At 38.0% G+C, this 22,392-nt stretch overlaps 1 protein-coding gene across 4 annotated transcripts in view; it reads right to left on the bottom strand.

Moving 5' to 3' along the window:
* Positions 1-22,392, bottom strand: part of RABGAP1L (RAB GTPase activating protein 1 like) — a 642,929-nt gene that overhangs the window by 129,179 nt on the left and 491,358 nt on the right. For 2 of the 4 annotated variants that reach the window (XM_055084169.1, XM_028488591.2), the window contains exon 18: positions 9,899-10,027. In XM_055084169.1, coding sequence (XP_054940144.1) covers positions 9,899-10,027 — 129 coding nt within the window. Of the gene's footprint in view, positions 1-9,898; positions 10,028-18,263; positions 19,529-22,392 lie in introns of those variants that run through there. The other 2 variants (XM_007113437.4, XM_028488592.2) reach the window with 2 other exon arrangements.

Genomic DNA, 22,392 nt, shown 5'->3' with positions numbered 1-22,392 from the left:
AAACAAGAATATGAATAACTAAGTAAATATAATATGATTATACTTTATTCGCCCCAGAGAAGAGGCACTGGCATCTGACATAGCTGTGGCTGAAGTGTTTGAAATACCCCCAAGATCCAATGGCCCAGCCTTCCTAACCTAACCTATTTTAAACACCTAAGACGTTTAAATTTATTAAAAATAAATTTAAATTTAATTAATTAAATTTGAATTTTAAAAAAAGTTAAATTACTTCCAATAAGCAGCAACAGGGGCACAGAGAAACACATTTATTTTCTTGTCTAAATCAGATCCCCAAACACAGACTGTGAAGCACACTTTAAATATAAGCGTAACATGAATTCAAGTAGTAAAAAAAAAAAATCAAAGAGATGTGGCTCTCATTGTAAATAGCCGTGGGAAAATTATTTATTACCTCTGCTTCCAAAGAATGAAGACGAGTTCTAACTTTATTCTCCAACACAGATAAACATAAATCATAACAACTGGATAAGAGGTAATTGGCAAAACACTGCAGAAAGTTATATGAAATATGGAAACTCCCACTTAAGAGCATAACCATTTGTCTCACTATGTCTTTAGAAGACTGCTGACAGTGAATTAGCTGCAGGGAAAAAGAATAAAGTTTGAGAGGAGAGGAACCACTAGTTGAAACAGCAGCTCTGAAGTGTCCTTTTTTTGTTGTTAATGTATGTGGAGGGCTCTAACGACATTGTACCAAGTTTGGGATGCAAGTAAGGGCATATGCTTTATTCTTATGATTTATAATTTCTTTTTCTGAAAAAAAGAGATGCCCATATAAAGATCAATTTTTATATCCATTTATCTTATTTTTCTTTGGAGTAGGACAATTTAATGATTTATATAGATCGGGTCATGATACAATATCCAGGTTCACCCATCAAGTTAATTTTAAAATGTTTCTATGGCTTTCTCCTTAATAAACGGAAAGAAAATGACTGGCAGAAGCAGGTATGATGGTAAAAGAAAACAGCAGAAGTAATAAAGGATACAAATGCATTCCAGATGATTGGGAACAGACAGAAAAGCAGTTTTCTGAATGTGGAGGGTGCCTGAGGCCTGGGCATCCGGAGCTCTGGCCCATTTTCTCCACCTGTTATAACTGCTTCAGAGCATGTCTAACATGTACATGTTTTCTGCTCGTTCCCACGATGCATGATTTGTGAGAGGCAAGATCAAATTGTATTAATCCCTGTTTGGGGGAAAATAATGCCCCAAATCTCAGACACACTGAGGGTTATCAATGTTAACAGAAGCCTCAGAGGAAAAATGAAGCAACTGTTTTGATACAAAATCTACTTCATTATCAGTTTGTTAATTATCACACCACTGTAGCCTATAACAAAATTAACATTTGCCTGGGAGAAGATTATGACACTCTAAACCAAATATTCCAAATTGTGGTTGTCAATGTGCAGAGGTCTTTATAGGAAAGGAACATGAAATGTGGTTCCATTAAAAATGAACCCTTTTTAAAACTTGGCATTATACAGTTGCTGCTGTACGGCCAAATGTAAGGTAGCATTTTTGTTTAGACTCTTTTGGAGTAGGCCATTTTGATTTAAATTGAAGATGGTTCTTAGTTTGAAATATCTATTTTGTGCTTGTAACAGGTTTTTACTTAGGTGGGTTAAAACAGTGATTACAAAATTAGAATGTGACAAAATAAAACCGTGTACCTGAAAACAAAAAAAAAAAAAAAAAAAAGAACCCTTTCCACGGTGCACATAAGGGCACATATTTTAGATTCACAGAGTCAACAAAAGCCTCTGTGTGGCCTCATTGCTAATTCAAAAGAGGCCTCTATTTGGGAGATTACATTCTTGTTTATACATAGCAACAATAGCCAGAAAGAAATAGCAAACAGCATGAAGAAATTAGAAGTAAATTGCTCTTAATACAAATGTTCTTTATAGTTTTGCTCTAGTGTGAAAGTTATTTTCAAACAGTTAAATTCAAATCCATGGTTACAAATATGGAGGTCTGAGAGAGAAAAATATTAAATCTCTAGATAAACGAATTTACCTCTATCCCATTAAAAGCATGACTTGTGAGAGGCAAGATCAAATTGTATTAATACACTTTGGGAGAGTGGATAATTGTCTGTCACAATACATAGATGCTGCAGCAGAGCTTAGAGTTTTCTGAGGCAGGTAGTTACCATGGTAACATATACTCAATGATGGCCTCCTCTCTAGCATGGGTTAGGAAGACAATTTTGGTGTGAAAGAAGAAGATGCTAGGGCAGGACTTTGTTTTTAGTCGCTAGGGCCCTCCTCTTGCTCTTATTTCCCTTACTCTTACTGCCTCTGCTATCTTTGTTTATTCCTCCTACAATGCATTTCAAGTCTCTATGATTAGAGTGAAATGGTAGTGATGGTGGTAATGTCATTAGGACAGAGAGAAGCAAATCACAGGAACTCACCATAGATGGCAAAATAGCAATTGGCCTGATTTTGCTGCCACTAAGTAACCTGAGCTACCAACTGGAAATTTTGAGCACAGGCCAGTGTTATCTTCTAATGTCACTAAACTGTCCTTAAAATATAAGTGGCTTTGGAGAAAAGATGTATTTCTCTTGGGTAATCACCAACAAGTCATTTAGTGTCCCCCTCCACCGCTCTCTGTGTTCTTAGAGTTCAGTCCTTGGTACCTCTCCCTCACCCCCTTGTCCTGCAGTCTCTCAATCCCTATCTGTCTTAGCTTTCTCTTCTACTAGTTCTGTTCCACTATCTGTCATGTCAACCACTCTCCTGCTACTAGCCTCATCTCCCTGACCCTGTAGCATGCTGGGGTTAGCAACTACCAGTCCAAAAGAAATGACTTAATATTCGCAAATTGTGTGCCACTTGTTAAGTCACTGGTACCTTGAAATTGGCCCTACTTTACCTGGAAACTGGCAAAAGCTACAAATCAGAGATTCCCCCTTTACTCATCCCTCTGGTATCCCCAAGGCCTGGTTTATTAGTGCACCGCCGCCCTGGCCCCACTGCTCTTCCTTTGTCTCATGCTGGCAAACCTCAACTATAGGTGAAAGTAACTGCTTTCTTCATGTATACATTTGGATTGCTGGGTATTTCTAGAGAAACTCCCAAAACACTGCACATTTTTGCCACTGTGAATTCATGATCTCCAACAATTCAGCCCAACAATTCTTTTGTGTTTTCCCAGTTAGTTCTTCCATTCTTTGCAATATCTAAAAGTTTGTCCATGTTCTTTGAATCTCTAGCTCCACTACGTTCCCTTAGTTCTAGATCCTGCTTAGTAGAACTAAGAGAAACCTTCAAGTGGAATATTCTCAATTTCTTTCCTCCTCACCTTACCTTACCTTACTTAACCTGCACATTTGTCTTTATCCCCATCTATTCCTTGCTCATTCCCTCCTGCTGTAATGGAAGAAAAGTATATGCTTTAGAGTCTAATCCTTTATCTCCTCTGAGGTCTGTCTCTGTTGATATATTCCAATTTCTTTACTGAATCTTCCACTTTTCTCTTGTGGGTCTTTCCTTCTTATTTGAAGAGGGATGGTCTGGCCAGCCCCTGGATATCAACCCTCATCATTCCTTGAGCCATCTCCTAGTTTCTTAAACATACCATACTCCCTCCCACCCCACAGTGTTTACACATGCTTCCTTCAGTCTGAAATGCCTTATAATCTCAGTGCAAGAAAGCTTTTCCTAAACCATTGAGCCAGTCAGGTTCCTTTGCTCTTTGTTCTTCATATATCTTTATTATATCTCTTCTGAGCATTTGTCTCACTTTGTAATTATACATTTATTAAGGCCATTATATAATTAACATCTTCTGCATGATATAAACTCCATGAGCTCTGGGAGTGTATGTGCTTTTGCTCAACCTTGTGTTTCCTGGGCCTGGCACAGTGCCTGGCATATAGTAGGTACTCAGTGAAGAAATTGACTCATTGAGCATTTTTTAAGCATTTAAAGCCATCTTTCCCATCCTCCAAAAATTCATCTCAACCTCATGTCTACTTATCTCTCTCTCTATTGTACTTACTCTCTGGCTTGCTGGCTGTTTCTTGCATCCTCTATCGTCTCCCCACACTAACCTCCTTAGAAGAGTTGTCTCATCGTCCTTTGTCCATTTACTCACCTCCTGTTTATTCCTTGCATCATCAGCTTTTATATGTCATCACTCCACTGAAACTGCTGTCACTAAGCCCACAAAGGAACCTCTTTCACTAACTGTTGCACGATGTCCACTTCCACTCTCAGTACCTTATGAGACGTCTAAGCATCATTGACATCGTTCAACTTCTTCCTTCTTGAAAATATACCTTTTCCCTTAGCTTTCACACTTCACACTATTCTGGGTTTCTTCCGGCCTTTTCAGTCTCACTAGCTGCTGTTCCTCAGCCCATCTTCTATATGTTAATGAACCTACCCTCAACCCTTCTCTCTGCTCCTCTGAAAATTCAGCCACTCCCATGGTTCAAATACTGATGACATCCAAATGCCTACTTTTAGCTCAGATCTGATTTCCATTCCACATCCACCTGCTTATTGGATATTTTTACATACTTGGATATGAGACTGTAGATATACACCACAAACTTAACATGTCCAACACTTAACTCATTATCTTCTATCCTTACAGTTGGTTCTCCTTTGTGGGTTCCCCTTTATAGAGTGACTACTACCAAGTTGCCTAAGTGAGAATCCTGAGCATGATCACGGCTCTCTTTCTCTGCCCTAATGCTCTCATTTAATCACTAAGATCTGTTGATTCTATCTCTTGAATATTTCTGGAATCTGTCCACATCTCTTTAGCCCATAACAATAGTCTGGTCACTTCTCAACTGGATTACTGAAACCACCCCTGAATTGGTCTGTTACCAATATCTAATCTTACCCATTTTAATCTATTCTCCACACACCAGCCAGAATAGCCTTTCTAAAACATAAATCTGATCATTTCTGTCTCCTCTTTAAAAACCCACAATACATCGCCCTGTCCAAGGATAAAATCCATGTTGCTTACCGTTGGATTACAGGCTTACATGGCTCTGTACCAGCTGTTTGGCTCCTGCTTACCTCTCTAAGTCTTCTATCTACTCCCCTCATTCCCTCAGTCCTTGAACCCTATTCTCCAGTCATGAACTGAGCTTAAGTCTTGGACAGCTCCATCTTTTCTTACCTCTGGGCATCTGCATATTCTCTGCATGGAACTTCCTTCCCCCTCCCTCCATAAACTCCTTAATTCCTGCTAATCCTTCAGGTCTCATCTTAAATCTTACTTCCTCTGAGAAGGCTTCTTGCATAGTTCCTGGCACATAGTAGATACTCAATAAATGACCTTTCTTTCCTAATTCCCTTGTTTTAGTTTAATGTCAGATTTTGCAGTTTTAATTTTGTTCAAGTTATTTTACTAATAAAATACAAATAAAATAGGCTATTTTACTTTTTAAAACATTCTATTATGAAGATCTACCAACAGAATATTTTGAGTGATATGAACTTTTCTGCTAATGAGGTTCGTCATAACTGTGGCACTTGCAACACTGTTCCAAATAAAAATCAACTTAAAAAAAAAAAAAAAAAAAAGACTTGCTTCCCAGCTTTTGGAAAATAATTCTCAGGAAAGGTTGACATGGCCATAGAACTAACATATATTTTATATATATATATAGTACTCTAAATTATGTTATAGATGTTTTACTCATCTAATTCATCTCTCTATTTTTATCAGAGCAGTGCCCACTAAGTGATGTTTAAAAGAGCCAAATTTTTAATATTTCATCATCTACATACATGGCACCTATTTGAAACATAAGGAGGCATAAAATATTGCATTAAATCACATACAATGTCTAATACCTGGCAGTTTTTGACCAACAAGAATGGTAATTTCATCAATTCAACCTAATACAATATAAGTGAGTGATATTGAATAAAATTATGTAAAAAAAAACAGATCAAGAAAAATTATAAAGGTTATATGTATATGAACTTGAATATATATAGGTATCACATTTATAAACTCTTATACTCTAAAGAAATATCAATTTTCTTAACAAGCTTAAGATGATCCCACAGCACAAAAGTTAATTTTTTTGAGTCACTGAGTTCCCTTTAAGAATCTAATAAAAGCTACATATTTTCTCACCAGGAAAAACAAAATGCTTAAACGCTTATATAAAGAAAGTCAAATTTCTAGTGACTCAGAGTCCATGAAGCCAAGATCCAAGTTTAAGAAGCTCTGCAATAGCAAAATTTTAAACTATAAGCTAACAACTGAATAACGATATTCAACAAAAGTTGCCTTCCTGTGAAAGTGCAGGATATTCATATATTAAGTAACCACATTATTTTTCAAAGTAAAGTCTGATGGGTGAATGTATTTTCTCATTTTAGCATGGCTGGATCATAGGAACAGAAGGGATATCAGAATGATTTAAAGTCATGTTAGTAAATTAGAAAAAAATAAACACCGAAAAATATTCCTGATATTTAATGTCACATGGGTTTCAGAAGAATAAAGTTATTTACCCAATCCAATGTGCTTTATTAATAAATCCTGTTATCCACACACAGAGGTAACAATTTATTTTTTACCTGTAACAGTTGCATTTATTTTAAAACCAGTCAGTTTATTGAAATAACTGGGTCACCTAGTTCCTTAAAGTTAGAGGAAAGTGATTCATTTTCAAGGATAATTAAATGAGAACATGTCCATTCCAAGACTATACGACCGTACACAAATCCCATAAAAATAATTAAAATCCAAAAAAAAATGTATTACCTTTGACAGAAATTCTATTGTTAAACAGGCTGTGGATAAGAAATCATGAGTTCCAACTTTTTTGCCTGTCCCTGCCTGTAGTCACCTTTGTCTGTGAATGCTTTAACATGCAGCCGTGGTCTGTAAGTCCATGACTTCCTAACATTTCCAGTTCCCAGCACATGCTGCTGTAATGATGGCACGATGACTCACATCCTTACCACACTCCCACTTTCATTATTCAGTGTAACACCTCATCCTCCACAACCTCTCACGGGTTACAGCATATCAGAATGGGGAAGGGGGAGGAGGGGCCGACAGTGGAACAGGCCTGAGTGCTTTTTCAAAACTGCAAGCTGCTGTGAAATCCATGTAGTGGGTTGTGACTAGCAGAGGGAAGGGTAGAAGTTTAAAATGAAATAGCATATAATATAGTAGAAGAAAAACATCAGAGTGCATCATACAGTGTAAGCATTTTTTCAGATGTGTGTGTGTGTCTGTGTGTGTGTGTGTGCACACGCATATGTTTAAGGTCTTGATATAAAAGCTATTTCAAAATGTAGGTCTTGGTTTAAAAACAATCTTAAATTTTCATGTTGGAGATCTACATTCTAGTCCCAGCACGATATCTGAATACTGTACAATTTATGTCTTCCTTCTTTCAGTTAAACCTCACATCAGCCTCACGATCATGCTATAAATTAAAATGGTGTCCCTTGGGTACTGTTTTAAGTATCTAAGAGAAAGTTACTCTCCTTAGATAATACAAAAAAAGAAACAAAACACAAAACAAAATAACAACCGTATTATTACTTAAAAAAAAATTCCTATCTATCTGTTCATGCCCAAATAAATCACTCTGGTTGCACATAGCACTTTCATCCCAGGAACAATCCATTCAGATCATATTTTGAACTTGTCTTCTAACATTTTATGTTTCAGTGTCTCTCAGATCTCACGTTTCTGGCTTGACAATCATTAGTTACCCCCATCCTCTGAGGAGCTTCATAAATTATACTGGGAAAAAATCTTTCCCTGTACATTTTATATTTTTAAATCACTTTCCTGGGTTTTTTGTTCTCAGTTATTTTCCCACAGTTCTAGATTTCCCTTGAAAACATTTACCTATACCTCTTAACTCTCTACTCTTGTATTCTTAGAAACACATGCTGTATTTTAATGCATCCCTACAGCACTGCCCCAAGTTATAGTACTTCTTTCTGACAGCTCTGGAACAATCAGCTAGCTGAAGCCTACCTTTCAAACCTACTACCCACAAAATTCAATCAAAGGCACCATGACCACTGTGTTTTCAACGCCTACTGACAAATGTGGCTTATGCTTAGTCATCTGGCTTAGCCAAATAAAACAATCAGTCATAAAGCCTTTAAAAGTTTGCATTTCCGGATGAAGACTTCAGAGGTCTATCTTTCTTAATATCTTTGGAATATGATCTCTTTGAATATAGAGTTCATTTGGAAGACAATGTAATCTTTTTCTCAAGTTATTTATGTTCAGCATTGACTTGTACTTTTGAAACATTTAGAATTTAGTTTAAAATAACTTAAAATTCAAAAAAAGTCTTACACCAGAAAAGTGTTACAGTGGGTATTGTGCTTAAGTGAAGTTTGTGTCAAAATACATTTTAAGAAATGAGCTTAATAAATCAATGGCTACTCTATCTTCTAATTGCTCAATCCCAAATCTGTGGAATCATTTTGACTCCTCTTTTCCTTTCACACCCATGTTTAATACATCATGAAATCCCATTGGTTCTCTTTCAAAATATACCCAGGTTCCAACCACCTCCATCTCCAACCCATCTCTATCCCCACTATTATCACCCTGGTCAGTCTATCATCATTTCTCAACAGGATTACTGCAAACCCCCTATCTGATCTCCCTAACTTCTACTCTTACCTTCATATCATCTGTTCTCAACACTGTAGGCACTGTAATCCTCTAAAACCTCAGAAAGATCTTATCGCTCCTCTACTCAAAACCTTGTAAGGGCTCTTCACTACACTCCAAGCAAAGCCTAAAAATCCTTACAGTGGCCTACATTTTTAGGCTCCTTGTGAGCTCTCTAACTTCCTCCCCTATTGCCCTCATGTTCATTCACTTCATTCCAGCTACACTGGTCTTCTTGCTGTTCCTCCAACTCACATGGCATGACCCAGCCCCAGGGCCTTTGAACTAGCTGTTGCCTCTGCTGAATTGCTCTTCCCCTAGACATCTCCATGACTAATTCATCTCCTTCACCTTCAGTGAGGTCTACTCTGACTACCTAACAACAACTATAACTTTCCTTCTCCCCACCAATCCAATCTTGCTTATTTTGCCCTACTTTTTCTTTTTTCATAGCTATTTATCACCTTCTAACATATTAAATATATTCTTTATTATGTTAATTGTTTACTGACTCCTTCGGCAAGAATGTAAAGTCCATAAGACCTGGGATCTTTTTCAGAAAACAAATTTATATTTTTGTCATGGTTAGGTAAGAAGATTCCCTAGTATATGCCAAAGGTACAAGAATTTACATCAGTAAATTGGTTCCAATTTTTTTTTTAATGTGCTATCTCTCCTTGATACCACAACTCTCTAGATAGAGATTTCTATTTTAACTTATTTATAAAATTTGTTTATTTTTATCAGACATCTGATAAGAAGCAATGTATCCACAAACATTTGTCAGGTGTGGGATGGAAATGGGTAGATCAAGACAGAGCTTTCCAAGTCTCTTAGAGAAAGGAAAGCACGGCCTAAGCAGGCTTTTCTTGCTTGGTCCTAAATAATCTTAAAACAGATGGCAAAAGCTAAATACTAAGTCTGCTGCTATGGAAACCACTATCACAGCAACCCATTCTAGAGCCCCACCTAAGAGATAAATGTTTGTCTTCCTCTTGTTACAACCTGAACCTGCTAACGTTCACTCTAAGTCCTACTAGAAGGTACAGCCACTATAGATACACATCAGCTTGACAAAAAAGTCTGAGAGAAACTAGGTCACACACCATTTCACCTTAAACATAGTCAAAATCCAGCAACATACTGAGAAAGAGTTTTATATAATTTGCCATGTTATTCTGCATTCAAGTTCCACCTTTATTATCTATAAATTCATATATCTTACCTTAATATTGCAAGCCTGCTCCATTAACCTTCTTGCATTTTCCTCTGCCCTGTACCTCTTTGGAAGCTGGACTCTGAAGAACTTTAAAGCACCTTCAAAATCAGCCTGCAGAAGATCTTCCTTTGAGGTCTAAAAAATAATCACCAAGAATCATCAATTACATTTTAACCTACATTCAGAATGAATACATTGAAAAAGGAATTTCTATTTTCCTGAATGTACTTTTATAGCCAAGATCTAGGTGAGCTCCAAAAATTTTTAGGAAGAGATTTCTAACCTCTTTACTATAAGCTGAAATAAGTCACCATAAATCCTAGACGTGACAAAAGAATTAACAGGCTAACATATTTAATTTATATTACCTGAAGATTTGAATAGTGGATCCGGGCAAAGCTAACCATGTTATGGCTCTAAAAAAAGAAAAATGCCAGAAAAGGAAAAACTTTGAACTCTGGGACTAATCTGTGATTTTAGCTTGGTAGGCATTTTAAGGATATTTTACAAAGCTGGCTGAAGACATAGACAATGCAATCAAAGCACAGCAGAATTATATAATAAACACCTAATGAGAGGATGACTTTTCAACTAGTGACAGTAGCAGTTCAAGTGAAGAAAATAAGAAATTGTACCCATATCTTAAAGACTGCTATAAAAAAGTAAATGAAGCAAACCACTTAACTACTGAACTTCTCATGAAAACTACTGCTTACCAAATTTACTTAAGAAATAACCACCACTTATAAATATATGCATGCACAGAAAAAAGACTGAAAGGAAATAAAAGAAAATGTTTCTCTGGATAGTGGGATTATAATTTTTTTTTCTTCTTTATATTTTGCTGTTTTTTCTGCAGTAAAGATTTTGTAATAAGAAGGGCAATACATATTTTAATAAACAACTATAAGTAATCGCTGGCAAACACTGAGACACAAATTAAGAGATTGAGAAAGACTGGGTACACAGAAGTAGGCCAAGACAAAAAGAAATAAGGTGTTTTAAGAGTCAGCACTTTGGGGGCTTCCCTGGTGGTGCAGTGGTTGAGAGTCTGCCTGCCAATGCAGGGGACACGGGTTCGAGCCCTGGTCTGGGAGGATCCCACATGCCACGGAGCAACGGGGCCCGTGAGCCACAACTGTTGAGCCTGCGCGTCTGGGGCCTGCGCTCCGCAACAAGAGAGGCCACGACAGTGAGAGGCCTGCACACCGCAATGAAGAGGGGCCCCTGCTCTCCGCAACTAGAGAAAGCCCTTGCACAGAAACAAAGACCCAACACAGCCAAAAATAAATAAATAAATAAATAAATAAATAAATTTATATATTAAAAAAAAAAGAGTCAGCACTTAATTGTCAAAAACTGCAGAAATAAAACAAAAACAAACAGACAAAAACAAAACATGGTGGCTAGAAATCACAGAACTACATGCCAGTTCAAAATATTACTTTATTTACATTCAAATTTAAAACTGATTAACCTTAAAGACTGCCTTGAAAGAGTATAAGGAAGTCAGAGGAATTCTGCTCATAATGAGTTGTCATCGCCACCAGCCTGGTCTAAGCCATTGTCATCTCTCAACTGAGCCACTGCAGTAACTCCCCAACTGGTCTCCCTCTTTCTGTTCTTGCTCCCCACAATCTACTCTCCTTACAGTAGCTAGATGATTCTTTTTCAGATCATGTTGCTCTTCTGTGTAAAGCTCTCCAGTGGTTCCTACTGTGCTCAGAATAAAACCCCAAATCTTTACCATTGCCCACAAGACCCTTCGGGATCTGGGGCCCTTGCCTTCCCCTCCAACCTCACGTTGAATCACATCTCCCTCCTTGCTCTCAAGCTCCAAGCACACTGGTCTTCTCTCTGTTTTCTTGTACACACCAAGTTCATTCCTAACTGAAGGCTACTGCCTGTTCTCTCTGCCTGGAATATTCTTCCCCCAGATCTTCATAATACTAACAATTTTGTGATCTAGATTTTAGCACAAATATAAGATCTGAGTTAGGCCTTTTCTGAGCACTTAAATTCTTCCCCCCAGCCCATCAAGTCATTTTCCATCCAGTCATTTTCCAGTTTTACATCTGTTTTTGTCCTAAGGAAAGGGGATTTGTCTGTCTTGTTCTTTGCTGTATCCACAGTGATAAGACTACTGCCTAGAGTACAGGAGGTACTCAACTAAAATTTACTGAATAAGTGAATGAATTCTACTTTCGACTCTCTTTCACTATACATATACAATTTTTTCTTCCCTTCTCTCCTCCCCTTTAAACAGAAACATGTAAAATAGAATAATATATTAATTCACACAGCAGGCATTTTCACAGGGAACTAGGTTGGCCCAAGTTTAGATTCACAAACTAGTAATCAGAAGACAAAGCCAGGCTAATAGTGCCAGGGAAAAAAACAAGCTTCAGTACATCTCAGATTTATTTCCTACCTTACAGATACTGAGAGATGGTGGCAATAAGCAGTGGAGAGAATATTTAGCATGATAAAGTGCTATCATCTCACCTTAACTTAGTTGGAAAAGGCAGTTACTGGAAACAACTTCAGCCCCAAAGAGGGCCTCTTCAACTAAAATATCAACTGCTGAATTACTGAGAAAGCATCCACCTACCAGTTATGCCAGACATACTACATCCTTTTTCACCTGTAATACTGGTTCTGATGATTATCTCTTTGGCAATTGTTGGGAAAGTTCAACACAGGCTGCTTACAGAGTTTGTAGCGAAACAGGATTAGTAGCTTTCTTCATTACTCAAAAACCTTCTAAGGGCACCTCTTCTATTGTCAGTACAACTAACCTCTAGTTACCTGCAAACAGATGCCCCAAAATGGTGGGGAGCAGTCTATTGCCTGCAGGCAGCAGCATGGTTACCTAATTTTCTAATACTGCCCAAGGCCTAATTTCAAGTCCAGCCTCTGAGTTCATACAAAAGCAGAAAGATTAGGATTAAAGATGAGAAGTCAAATATCCTGTGACATTTGCCCTCTGGTCAGGCAGGGATGGCCAGGCACACAGAGATGCTGTTTGGAGGAGGCTGTAGTCTCAGGAGAGGTACAGCAAGGAGCTCCCTACCCAGGTGGCGCTGAAGCCCAACTCAGGTTAAGTCTCTGGAAACCAGAATTCAGAGTGCCCTGTGACTGCCCTTTCCAAGACACCGCTGGTGTTAGTGAAGCTCCAGGTTGCGTGACTGGCCCAACTCAAGCCCCTGAAGAGAGGAGCTCTGATAATCATGAGGCAAGTGTAGAAAATGCATCTTATTTAATCTTCTAATTTTAGCCTCTAGGAAGTACTTGTCAATTAGAGGTCCTCAAGCAAGGTTGCAAAGGATGGAATAGTCATTTTAATTCCAGCTCTGGCTAACTCATGGTACTGCATAATTCTCCACTGTTCGCCTACTTTAAAAGTGGGACTATCTTCAACCTCGAGTATCTGAGAATGAAAAAAGTTAAGGCATATGAGTATATTTTGTGAACCCCAAAACAAATGTAAGGGATGACAACATTTGGGAAAGTTGTCTCTGTTACTCAAATATGCTCAGATACTGAAATTTTCGTACAACATTGTTACATTGCTTATAGTCCTTTTTTCCTAACCTTACAGATACATCTCATATATATTTAACAAAATTTGAGTCACTTTGTACATATTATTTTGTTAAATATATACACCTCATAAATGTCAAGCATTGATGTAATAATATTAGTCCAAAATATAGGCAGTGGTGCTTTCTATGAAACTAAAACATGGCTTCAATCACACATACTAATTATTAATGAGCTGACTATGGAGATATTAACTTAATTAATGGTTATAATTGAGTTTATAATTGCATGAATGCTAACCCTCTACTCCAACAAAGAAGAGAAGTTTAACATGATCTTGTGATAAGATCCAAGCTTTAAAAATACACCCCTAAAAGGCAGACTAACATTTCAAAAACCAAACCAAGTACCCGAAAGAGGTTGGGCTGGCTTCTGGATAACATTATCCATCCGTACTCACTACACAGAACCCCATCAGGCTAGAAGAATTGATTTAAATCGGAAAGGCTGTTCTTCAACTGGGAAATTCTTAGAGTTTTTTTTTTTTTCTTAGAGTTTTTCTATATTACCTTCAGAACAATAGTGAAGGAATAGTAAAATAATGAAAATGCAATTACTTTCCTAACATTATTTGCTAAGTAATGTCAGCCAGAAGATAACATAGACAAGAAGTAGGGAATTTGAATAAGCAAAGGCATGTTTTCTTCCCTTGTACAATAAAGGAAAGAACTCTACCAGCTTTTAAGTAAGAACTAATAAACGATAACTTTTGAAAATCAGTGGCTCTACTAATACTCATCTTTTGCTCTCCAAACTTTCTGTCAAATCCTTTTAAGTAATGATAGGAAACATGTTTACCAATTACACCTTCAAAGGTAACATTACTTCTTCCTCATTTCTATGAATAGAGCTATATAAAAAGATTACCTGGATAATTAAAAAACATTTAAACAAGTCCTACTTCTATTTCCTTTCAAGTAGGTAGAAATAAATATCCAGAGGGAAAGGTAAGTAGGATGTTAATGTAAGAATCCTTCCCACTCACCCCAGTAAAATGAATTAAGCACATTGCCAGGCACACAACAGACACCAACATATATCTGTTCCATGAATTTATAAAGGATCTACTTCAAGCATACTCACTATTAATAAGTCAAAAATTTATAAGATGCGAATTAGAAAGGAGATGTAGGACTTATTTTGATATAAAAATTGACTTTTATATTTGGGGGGCATCAGAAGTATACATGGCAACTTTTATACTTGAGTCTTTAACTTCTTTTAAGAGTTATCATCTCTCTTCAGTGAGTAATCCTTGCAGCAGTCAACAACAGAGGTAAAAATGGGAGAGAAACTTTCTCCTCTGCTCCTTTATTCCCTCCTTAAAAATTAATGTTTTAAGTAAGTCCACAAATTAAAAAAAAAAAAAAGCTAGGATGCAGTTTGACAGCATAAGAAATATGATCAAAATTAAACTTTAAATGGTTACTGGAGGGACAGCTGGAGCATTTGGCTATAGATATATGTCAATCCTCTTCAGCCTGAGAGTCCTTTGGATTCACCGTGCACAGTACCCAGAGTATCAGACTGAGACTATAGCCAACACTGATATCAACATACAATGATCTGATAATAACTTCCCATGTCATATAAAAGCAATAAGAAAAAAATCTAGGAGGATAGGGAAGATTTTGAACCTGAGTAAAAGTTTTTCCTCTTTCTCCAAATTTCACACACTTACAGAGGAATATGAACTCTGGCTATGTGCCCCTGCTAATACCATTTGGAGTGTGTTTTTCCCACTGAAAAATTCAGTGCAAGAGTATCACATTTTAAAGTGTTTTTTTTTTTTTTTTTTTTTAAATAAGGGAGGGTGGGTGGAAATGAACAGTTCTAACATTTGAGTGTTAGCTCCAGATGCTTCTATTCGAAACCTCTCATTTTCTTGGATGACAAATCTTTCTTTAAGGGCCTCTGATAAGAAGCAAAATCTAGGTTTGATTATTTTAGGGGATTATTTGAAAAAAAAAATCTAGGCATGTTTCTCTTTCTCACCTTCGCTATATTCACCACAAATGGCTTTTATTCCTTTAGTTATTGTGTCTAACAGGATTTCCATTCCATTGAGAAATGTTTCTGGAGGTCTGAGAATCATTTGGAAGCACAGGCTTTAGAAGAGGACATTACTTAGCTGGTATCTAGGAAACGTATATCCCTTGCTTTGGTATTTTAATTTCACCAAAGAAACATGTGTTTGGTGAGTCTGCACACAGAATTTATGCCTTGTGGTAATATCTAAAATGGAGTACTTGTACTTGATTTATTAAAGGGAAATTATTCTTTACTAGGTATACCTTTGAAGGACAATAAGCAAAAATTCCAAATGTGCTTGGTGTTCTCATAGCTTGATGGTCTCTCTGTGAATCAGGGAAAAATAAATAAGGCTCAAAGTCCAAATCTACAACACTGTCTTGGTAAATCCTCATTTATTTGATAAGTTTCATTAAGAAAATTAACTTGTCTTATGTGAAGAAAACTACTGGCATCTTAAAAGTAAAATAAGGGATTTGTATGTGTTTAACCCCCACACACATTCATATTTAAAACATGATTAAAAACCTAAACTTCAGTGCTTGCCCTCTTGACTGGTAATGGAAAGACTGCAACATTGTATGTGGCAGAATTTCTTTTAGGATTACCCTGTGCAGATTAGCCACTGATCCCACATCATTAGCCAGTCCAATAACACAAGGCTGAACAACTGTACTTCCCTCTGGTACACATGCTAAACTTTGAGCAATAACTCATTGGATAGCTGATTCCAATTCATAGCCATACTGCTAATTAAAGGGCATGTGATTTCTCAGAATGTAGAGTACCCTAGTTCTATCGACAATCTTTTAAGTACAACACTGTATAACAAAGTCAGAGATTTCCAAATGGCCCTATACACAACGCAGCACACACTTTTCACATATAATGCAAATGGCACTATTACCTGCAGTGTTAGAGCCCAAAACAACCTGAGGGCTGTACCACCACCTCAGGTACCTAACTGAGCAACCAAGCCGACTTTGTACAGTTGCAACATATAGATATCTATGACCTCCCACAGATCTGAAGCTTGTGAAGTTTATGGGTTTTGTTGTTGACAATCGTTTTACGCTAGAGTCATTCCGATTTTGATGTAGATTTTAATATGAGTGATATTCTTAGTTATCAATTTTATGTTTTCCTTCAAAACACTGAAAATGTAAATGCCAAAGATAGGCAGCACCGGATCACTGTAAAGTTATCAGTGGAAGCCCGTGAGACACAAAGTTAAGCAGTCTTTAAGAATATGGAAGTGTATTAGACCAAAAACTGATTCCTCAAAGAGAGGCAGAGAATTGGTTGAAATATATTTTAGCACTTCTTAGTGTCAAAGTTCCTGAAAAAAAATGATTTTTATTTCACTGTTAAAAAACAAAAACAAAAACAAAAAACTCCTTTCTAATAGAATCATGAATCTTCAGTTTTCTCCTTTATTAAGAAACAAATGTGATGATTCAGGGGAACAAAATTCAAGTGAGCACTGATGACCTCACCTAGACATTAAAACATATATATTGAGCTCTTCTTTCTTAAATGACAAAGGAACCATATTTCTCAAAATATACCACCCCCTTCTCTATAATTGTATGCTGGTCACTGCATCTAACTTCATCTTGCAATGATAAACAGACTTTCTTCTGGGTGAGAAATCCCTTATGTGCACGGCTCCCTAACATGTCTGTTATGATGATACAGGAGAGATTATATTTACATGCAAATAGATACATGAGACTTAATTAATAATTGTAAACATAAGCATAAACAGAGATGAACTATACTAGAGGGAGATATGTGAGAGAAAAGAGCTAAATTCAGTCAATATTGTACTTCTGAAAAAGACTCAAACATGAGAGAACCAAATGAGGGAACAGTCTAGAATGGTATTAAACTCCATTGTATAAAATAAACAAAGCAAAATTATTCTTGCCCAATTACCAAATAATGGTATAGGACTACCACAGACCAATCATATTATAGAACAGTTGCTAGGTATAGTTCTCAAACCACTAAAAAGAAACACTGCACCAGTGATTGTGGGTATTTAATTTTAACCCTTGGTAGGAAGTGCAGATTGTGGGTATTTAATTTTAACCCTTGGTAGGAAGTGCAGAAGGGTGATTTTTCTCTTGTTCAGGAAATCACAAAACAAGCAAGGCAGACTTCCCAGACTCAGCACAGACCCAACACCTTTAAGCTGTTTCATAGATACACAGTTCGAACATTCCAGGAGAGGAATCTGCAATTTCCTAACCAATGATTTTTAAGGGGCAAAATTCCCTACTAACACAACCAAATTGGCCATCAAAAGGAGAGGTTAGAAAGCAAACCAGGCATAGTCTAGATAAGTCGCAATAATGTCTGGTGTAAAATTTAACCCCTTGGAGACAGAAATAACAGAATGCATCCATCAAGCACTTGGGTATTCTGCTTTATGGCTGAGCCTGGCCAGCCATAAGACCTTTTTTTTTTTTTTTTTTTTTTTTGCTGCCACAGAGATAATGCCACTAACATGGGCTTGGAGAGGAGAGCCATATCTCCTCTAGCCAATTAAGGAGTGGCACGGACCAGGCTCGGACAGAGCCCCATGCCTGTGGCCACTCAGCACTTCCTTCTCGGTAGAGTGGGGAGAAGGGGAAGGAGACAGGAGACCGCAAGCCTCTTCCAGGAATACAGGAAATTCTCACAGAGGGTGGCAGATTCTTTACAAATGAAGTTCAATGAAAAACAGTCTCACCGCCAGAAGCCGAGGCACAAACAGACGATGCCCCATCCCCAGAAGTTCCAGCACTCGACACGCATACTCATTCACCAGCTTGTTCCTCTCGTCGTGCATGTCCTGAGACTTTTTGACAGGAGCTGTGAGCTTAGCAGCTGGGGCTGGGCAGGGCACCCCTTCTTCCATGAGCAGTAAGTAGTTATCCAGAATGAGAAAGCTGGATCTCTTATCCACAATTTTGAGAACTGCAGTGGGAGGGGAGCCAGGCTTAGGTCTCCCCAGGAGCACGCACAAGCAAGTCTGTGGTGGGAACTGCCAGCTAACGTCTCCACAAGAAAAACATTTTGGCTAAATTATCTACTGTGCAAGAGCCCCAAAGTAGACTGGAAATGAAATCAAATGCTGATCTAAATAAAAAAAACAGCAAAAGCAAGCGAATGCAAGAAAATGGCCAAGAGTGATGCAGGAGAGTTCACATACATGTGTAAAAATGGACAAGCTGCTTAGAAGGGTCTAGCATGTGAGTGTGAGTATGTGTGTGTGTGTGTGTGTGTGTGTGTGTGTGCTGTGTGTATGTGAGAGAGTGAGTGTGTGTGTGTGTGTGTGCGTGAGCAAAGAGCAGGAGCCAGGAAGCCAGGGCAGTTGTGAAGCTGCAAGGAGAAAAGGATGAGCTCATTGCAATCCTTGATTCGTGACAAGCAGCTCTGCTGCTGCTGCCTCTCGCTGTGAATCAGTAATGAAGGGGTAGGGAAGGAAGGGGAGGGAAGAGAAGGAGGTAGGTGAATGAGCATGCAGAGTTTGTCTCAGGGGAGAATGCTGTAATAGGAAGCCAATGGCGAGCCGTTGGACAGATGCGCTTCCCCTCCCAGTCCACCTTCAATCAGTGTTACGCTGACAGCTTATGCTGTTGAATCTTAAACCCACAGACAGATGAACTAGCTTCTCCTAACATGTGATGCTCACAGAAAAATCAGACAGCCTGCCAGCTAAAAGGCTGACCTTTATTCACTCCTGCTTTCTAATAATGGTAACAGATACAAGTCTGATTTTTTACTGCATATTTAAAGTGGGATGCTCCAATCCTTGTTAGATTACTGAAATCTCTAACAGAACAGAGGCTTAGGGGAAAATGATAGAGTACGGACAGAAGAGCAAGGACCGAACATCCAAGAAACGACATGCCCTCAAGTTTAAGTGTTTATGCAATAATGACTTTTTGCAATGCTAGGATATGCAGAAGTATTTCAGCATTCTGGGAAGGCTAGCTGCAATTAAAAGAAAGATTATTTTTAATGTATTTTTATTTTTTATTGTGGTATAGTTGATGTACAGTATTATGTAAGTTTCAGGTGTACAACGTAGCAAAAATGAAGACTTTTATAAATACACAATATGATAAAAACCTACAACATAATAATAAGAGTATACCTTTAAGGAACTATTAAAGTTGAGATTCTCAAAGCAAAAATAACTTTCCTAACCTAAAGACTTTGATAAACACTCAATTAATAGTTCAAAACATTGTTTTGATGCATTCTGGTCTAATCCTTCCCTTGTAATAGTATAACTTAGAGTTATTCACGGTTTAAAATTTTACAATCTTACTATTAAAGTTTTATATTAATTTCCTTGATGTGAATCATCAGTTTTAGCCAAATCAAGGCAGAAGGACAAGATCCCCTTTAAGGGTAGTTTCTTAACTTTATCCTAACAATTAACTACTATATATTCAGAATCTTGGAGCTACTGTTCTGTAGTTGGTCTCATATCAATACCAGACCAGTTTCTCCATGCAAGCTGTAGCACGGTGCAAAGACTAATGGGGCTAAGAGAGCTGGAGAAAGTTCCTTCTGAGTCTTAGTTTCCTATTTTGATAAATAAGTTACAGATTTCTGCAAGTAAGAAAATAGAAACATACTTATCAGCATACCTCTGTGATCTTGGTTACAGAAATACATTAATTACAGAATTGGAGATAAAGGGAAATATTGCCTTCCTTAAGAGAATACTGTTTGGTTTATTTTTCCAAAACCTCAGGTAAACAAAACATTTTTTGGTTAAACATTTGAAGTATTAATTAACAAAATATCTTAAATAAGATATTTATATTTTGCTGTCAGGCCTTCTATTTCTTCCAAATATGATTTCTTAAAAACCCTATACAAAGTAAAGATTTTAATGTAAAATGATAAAAGCCATTAGAATATGATATGTATATATATATATGTGTGTGTGTGTATATATATATAAATTTCAGATCCTTAAGACTTTGGAGGAAATGTCTTATGGGCTACCCAGGGTGGGAGTTGGTTTAGTCAGAAGGGGGAAGAGGTTCTGGGTCTCTCATTATTCAAGCCCCCTGCCCTCCCCCCATCAGCAACAACAGCTCCATTTTCATCTTATTTACATAGTGAAGTTCTGCATGAGATTTTGTTTGAAAAGACTGTGCTACTGCTGTGTAAGTGTGAAAAGCACTGCCACAGAAGCTTTACATTGAAGAGCAAGGGGACATTCTGACTTGCAAAAGAAGAAAAAATTCAGTGACTCCTTAGCTTATAGGATTTTTTATGATTGATTTTTTTTAAAAGATAGGGTAGATTTTTCCATCCATCTGACTTGGTCTCAAAGACCACAGGCAGAAGCATTTTTTTTTTTACTTATATAAACCAGAAACAAAAAATTTATTGCCCAAAAGGAATTAAATTAAAAAATCAATCAAAAGACTTTGGAACTGTATGGTTTGGCTCTGACGATCACAAAAGAAGTTAAAACTATATGCACTAAATATTAAATGTAAGAATTAAAATGATAGTTTAATGAGCAAACCAAGTTACACTTAAAAGATTTAGGTACATTTAACAAAATGCTGTGTAAAAGGCACTACAAACAAGTGGTCACATGTTTGAGTTTTCCCAATCTCTCCATCATCCTTCCCCTCAAATACATATTATCTTTGAGGAGGTAAAAGGTACAGGCTCAGCTTCAGGCTCTGAGTGGGCCCTGCTGGGATGGAAGAAGTCATTTTCGGCAGCAGGGTCCAGGGCACACCTACCCCAATGAGGCTGAGGAACTGTCACACCAGGGGCCTACAGAAGGCACTGGGGATTAAAGGAGTGGAGAGCCTGAGGAAGAACAGGAAGAAATGGGGGCAGGTCCAGCTAGCTGCTCCTACCAGCCCCTGAACCAAGACCCCGAACCAGAAGGGGCAGAGCTGGCACCAGTGGGGGGTACAGAAGATGGAGCTGCTGACATCCAGGGTTGGAACTAAGGCCCTAGGGCTTCATTCCCCGGACAGGCCAGCAGAGAGTGAGGGTGAAGATGAGGAGGGAGCTACAGCACTGAGCAGCCACAACTCTATAGCCATGGACCCAGAACATGCAGAGTTGGTGAAAAGAGCGAAGGAGGTGATATCAAATGCCCAGTGGGAAGATGTGGTACAGAAGGCCCTCTGAGCCTGGCAGGTGTCCCCTGCCTGCCAATGACCACACTGAGAGCTGCCTCATCTCCCTGCATTCCAGGGCTGAACATATCCTAGGTTGTAATGTTCATCCCCATGCTCCCATATCCCCCTTTCCACATCAAGGTAAACCAGACTTCTTCTCAGAGACTTATTAATTCAGTTCTATACACATGAGGACATCAGCCTAAGCCCAACCCACCTTAGCATGTATCACTCTATGGAGAATAAAAGCACCATACATACATAGCCCCCTTCCAAAAAAAACAGAAAAAAAGAAAGAAAGCATCATCCTTGCCTTCAAAATTTCCATAATTTTCCAACCCTGGTCCTGTTTTCAGGTTGTCCCTTGAGAATAGGCTGTTGATCAATATCAGGTAAAATAACTCTTCTAGAATATCACTTGGCAAAAAGAAAGAATGTATTCTAGCAATTTTTGAAGCCCTATGAGAGTGAGTAATCTCAGTGAGCATTTCCCCTTAGGCCTCCCCAACTCCCCAAGTATTATTGCTGATAAGATTCAGCAATAAATACAATGTACTTATAACTCAAAGATAAATTTTTGGGGCTTCCCTGGTGGCGCAGTGGTTGAGAATCTGCCTGCTAATGCAGGGGACACGGGTTCGAGCCCTGGTCTGGGAGGATCCCACATGCCACGGAGCAACTAGGGCCGTGAGCCACAACTACTGA

Source organism: Physeter macrocephalus, chromosome 4, assembly GCF_002837175.3.
Source record: "Physeter macrocephalus isolate SW-GA chromosome 4, ASM283717v5, whole genome shotgun sequence".
Lineage (NCBI taxonomy): Eukaryota > Metazoa > Chordata > Mammalia > Artiodactyla > Physeteridae > Physeter > Physeter macrocephalus.
Note: the sequence above shows the minus strand (reverse complement) of the source record. Positions and strands in the feature narration are given on the sequence as shown.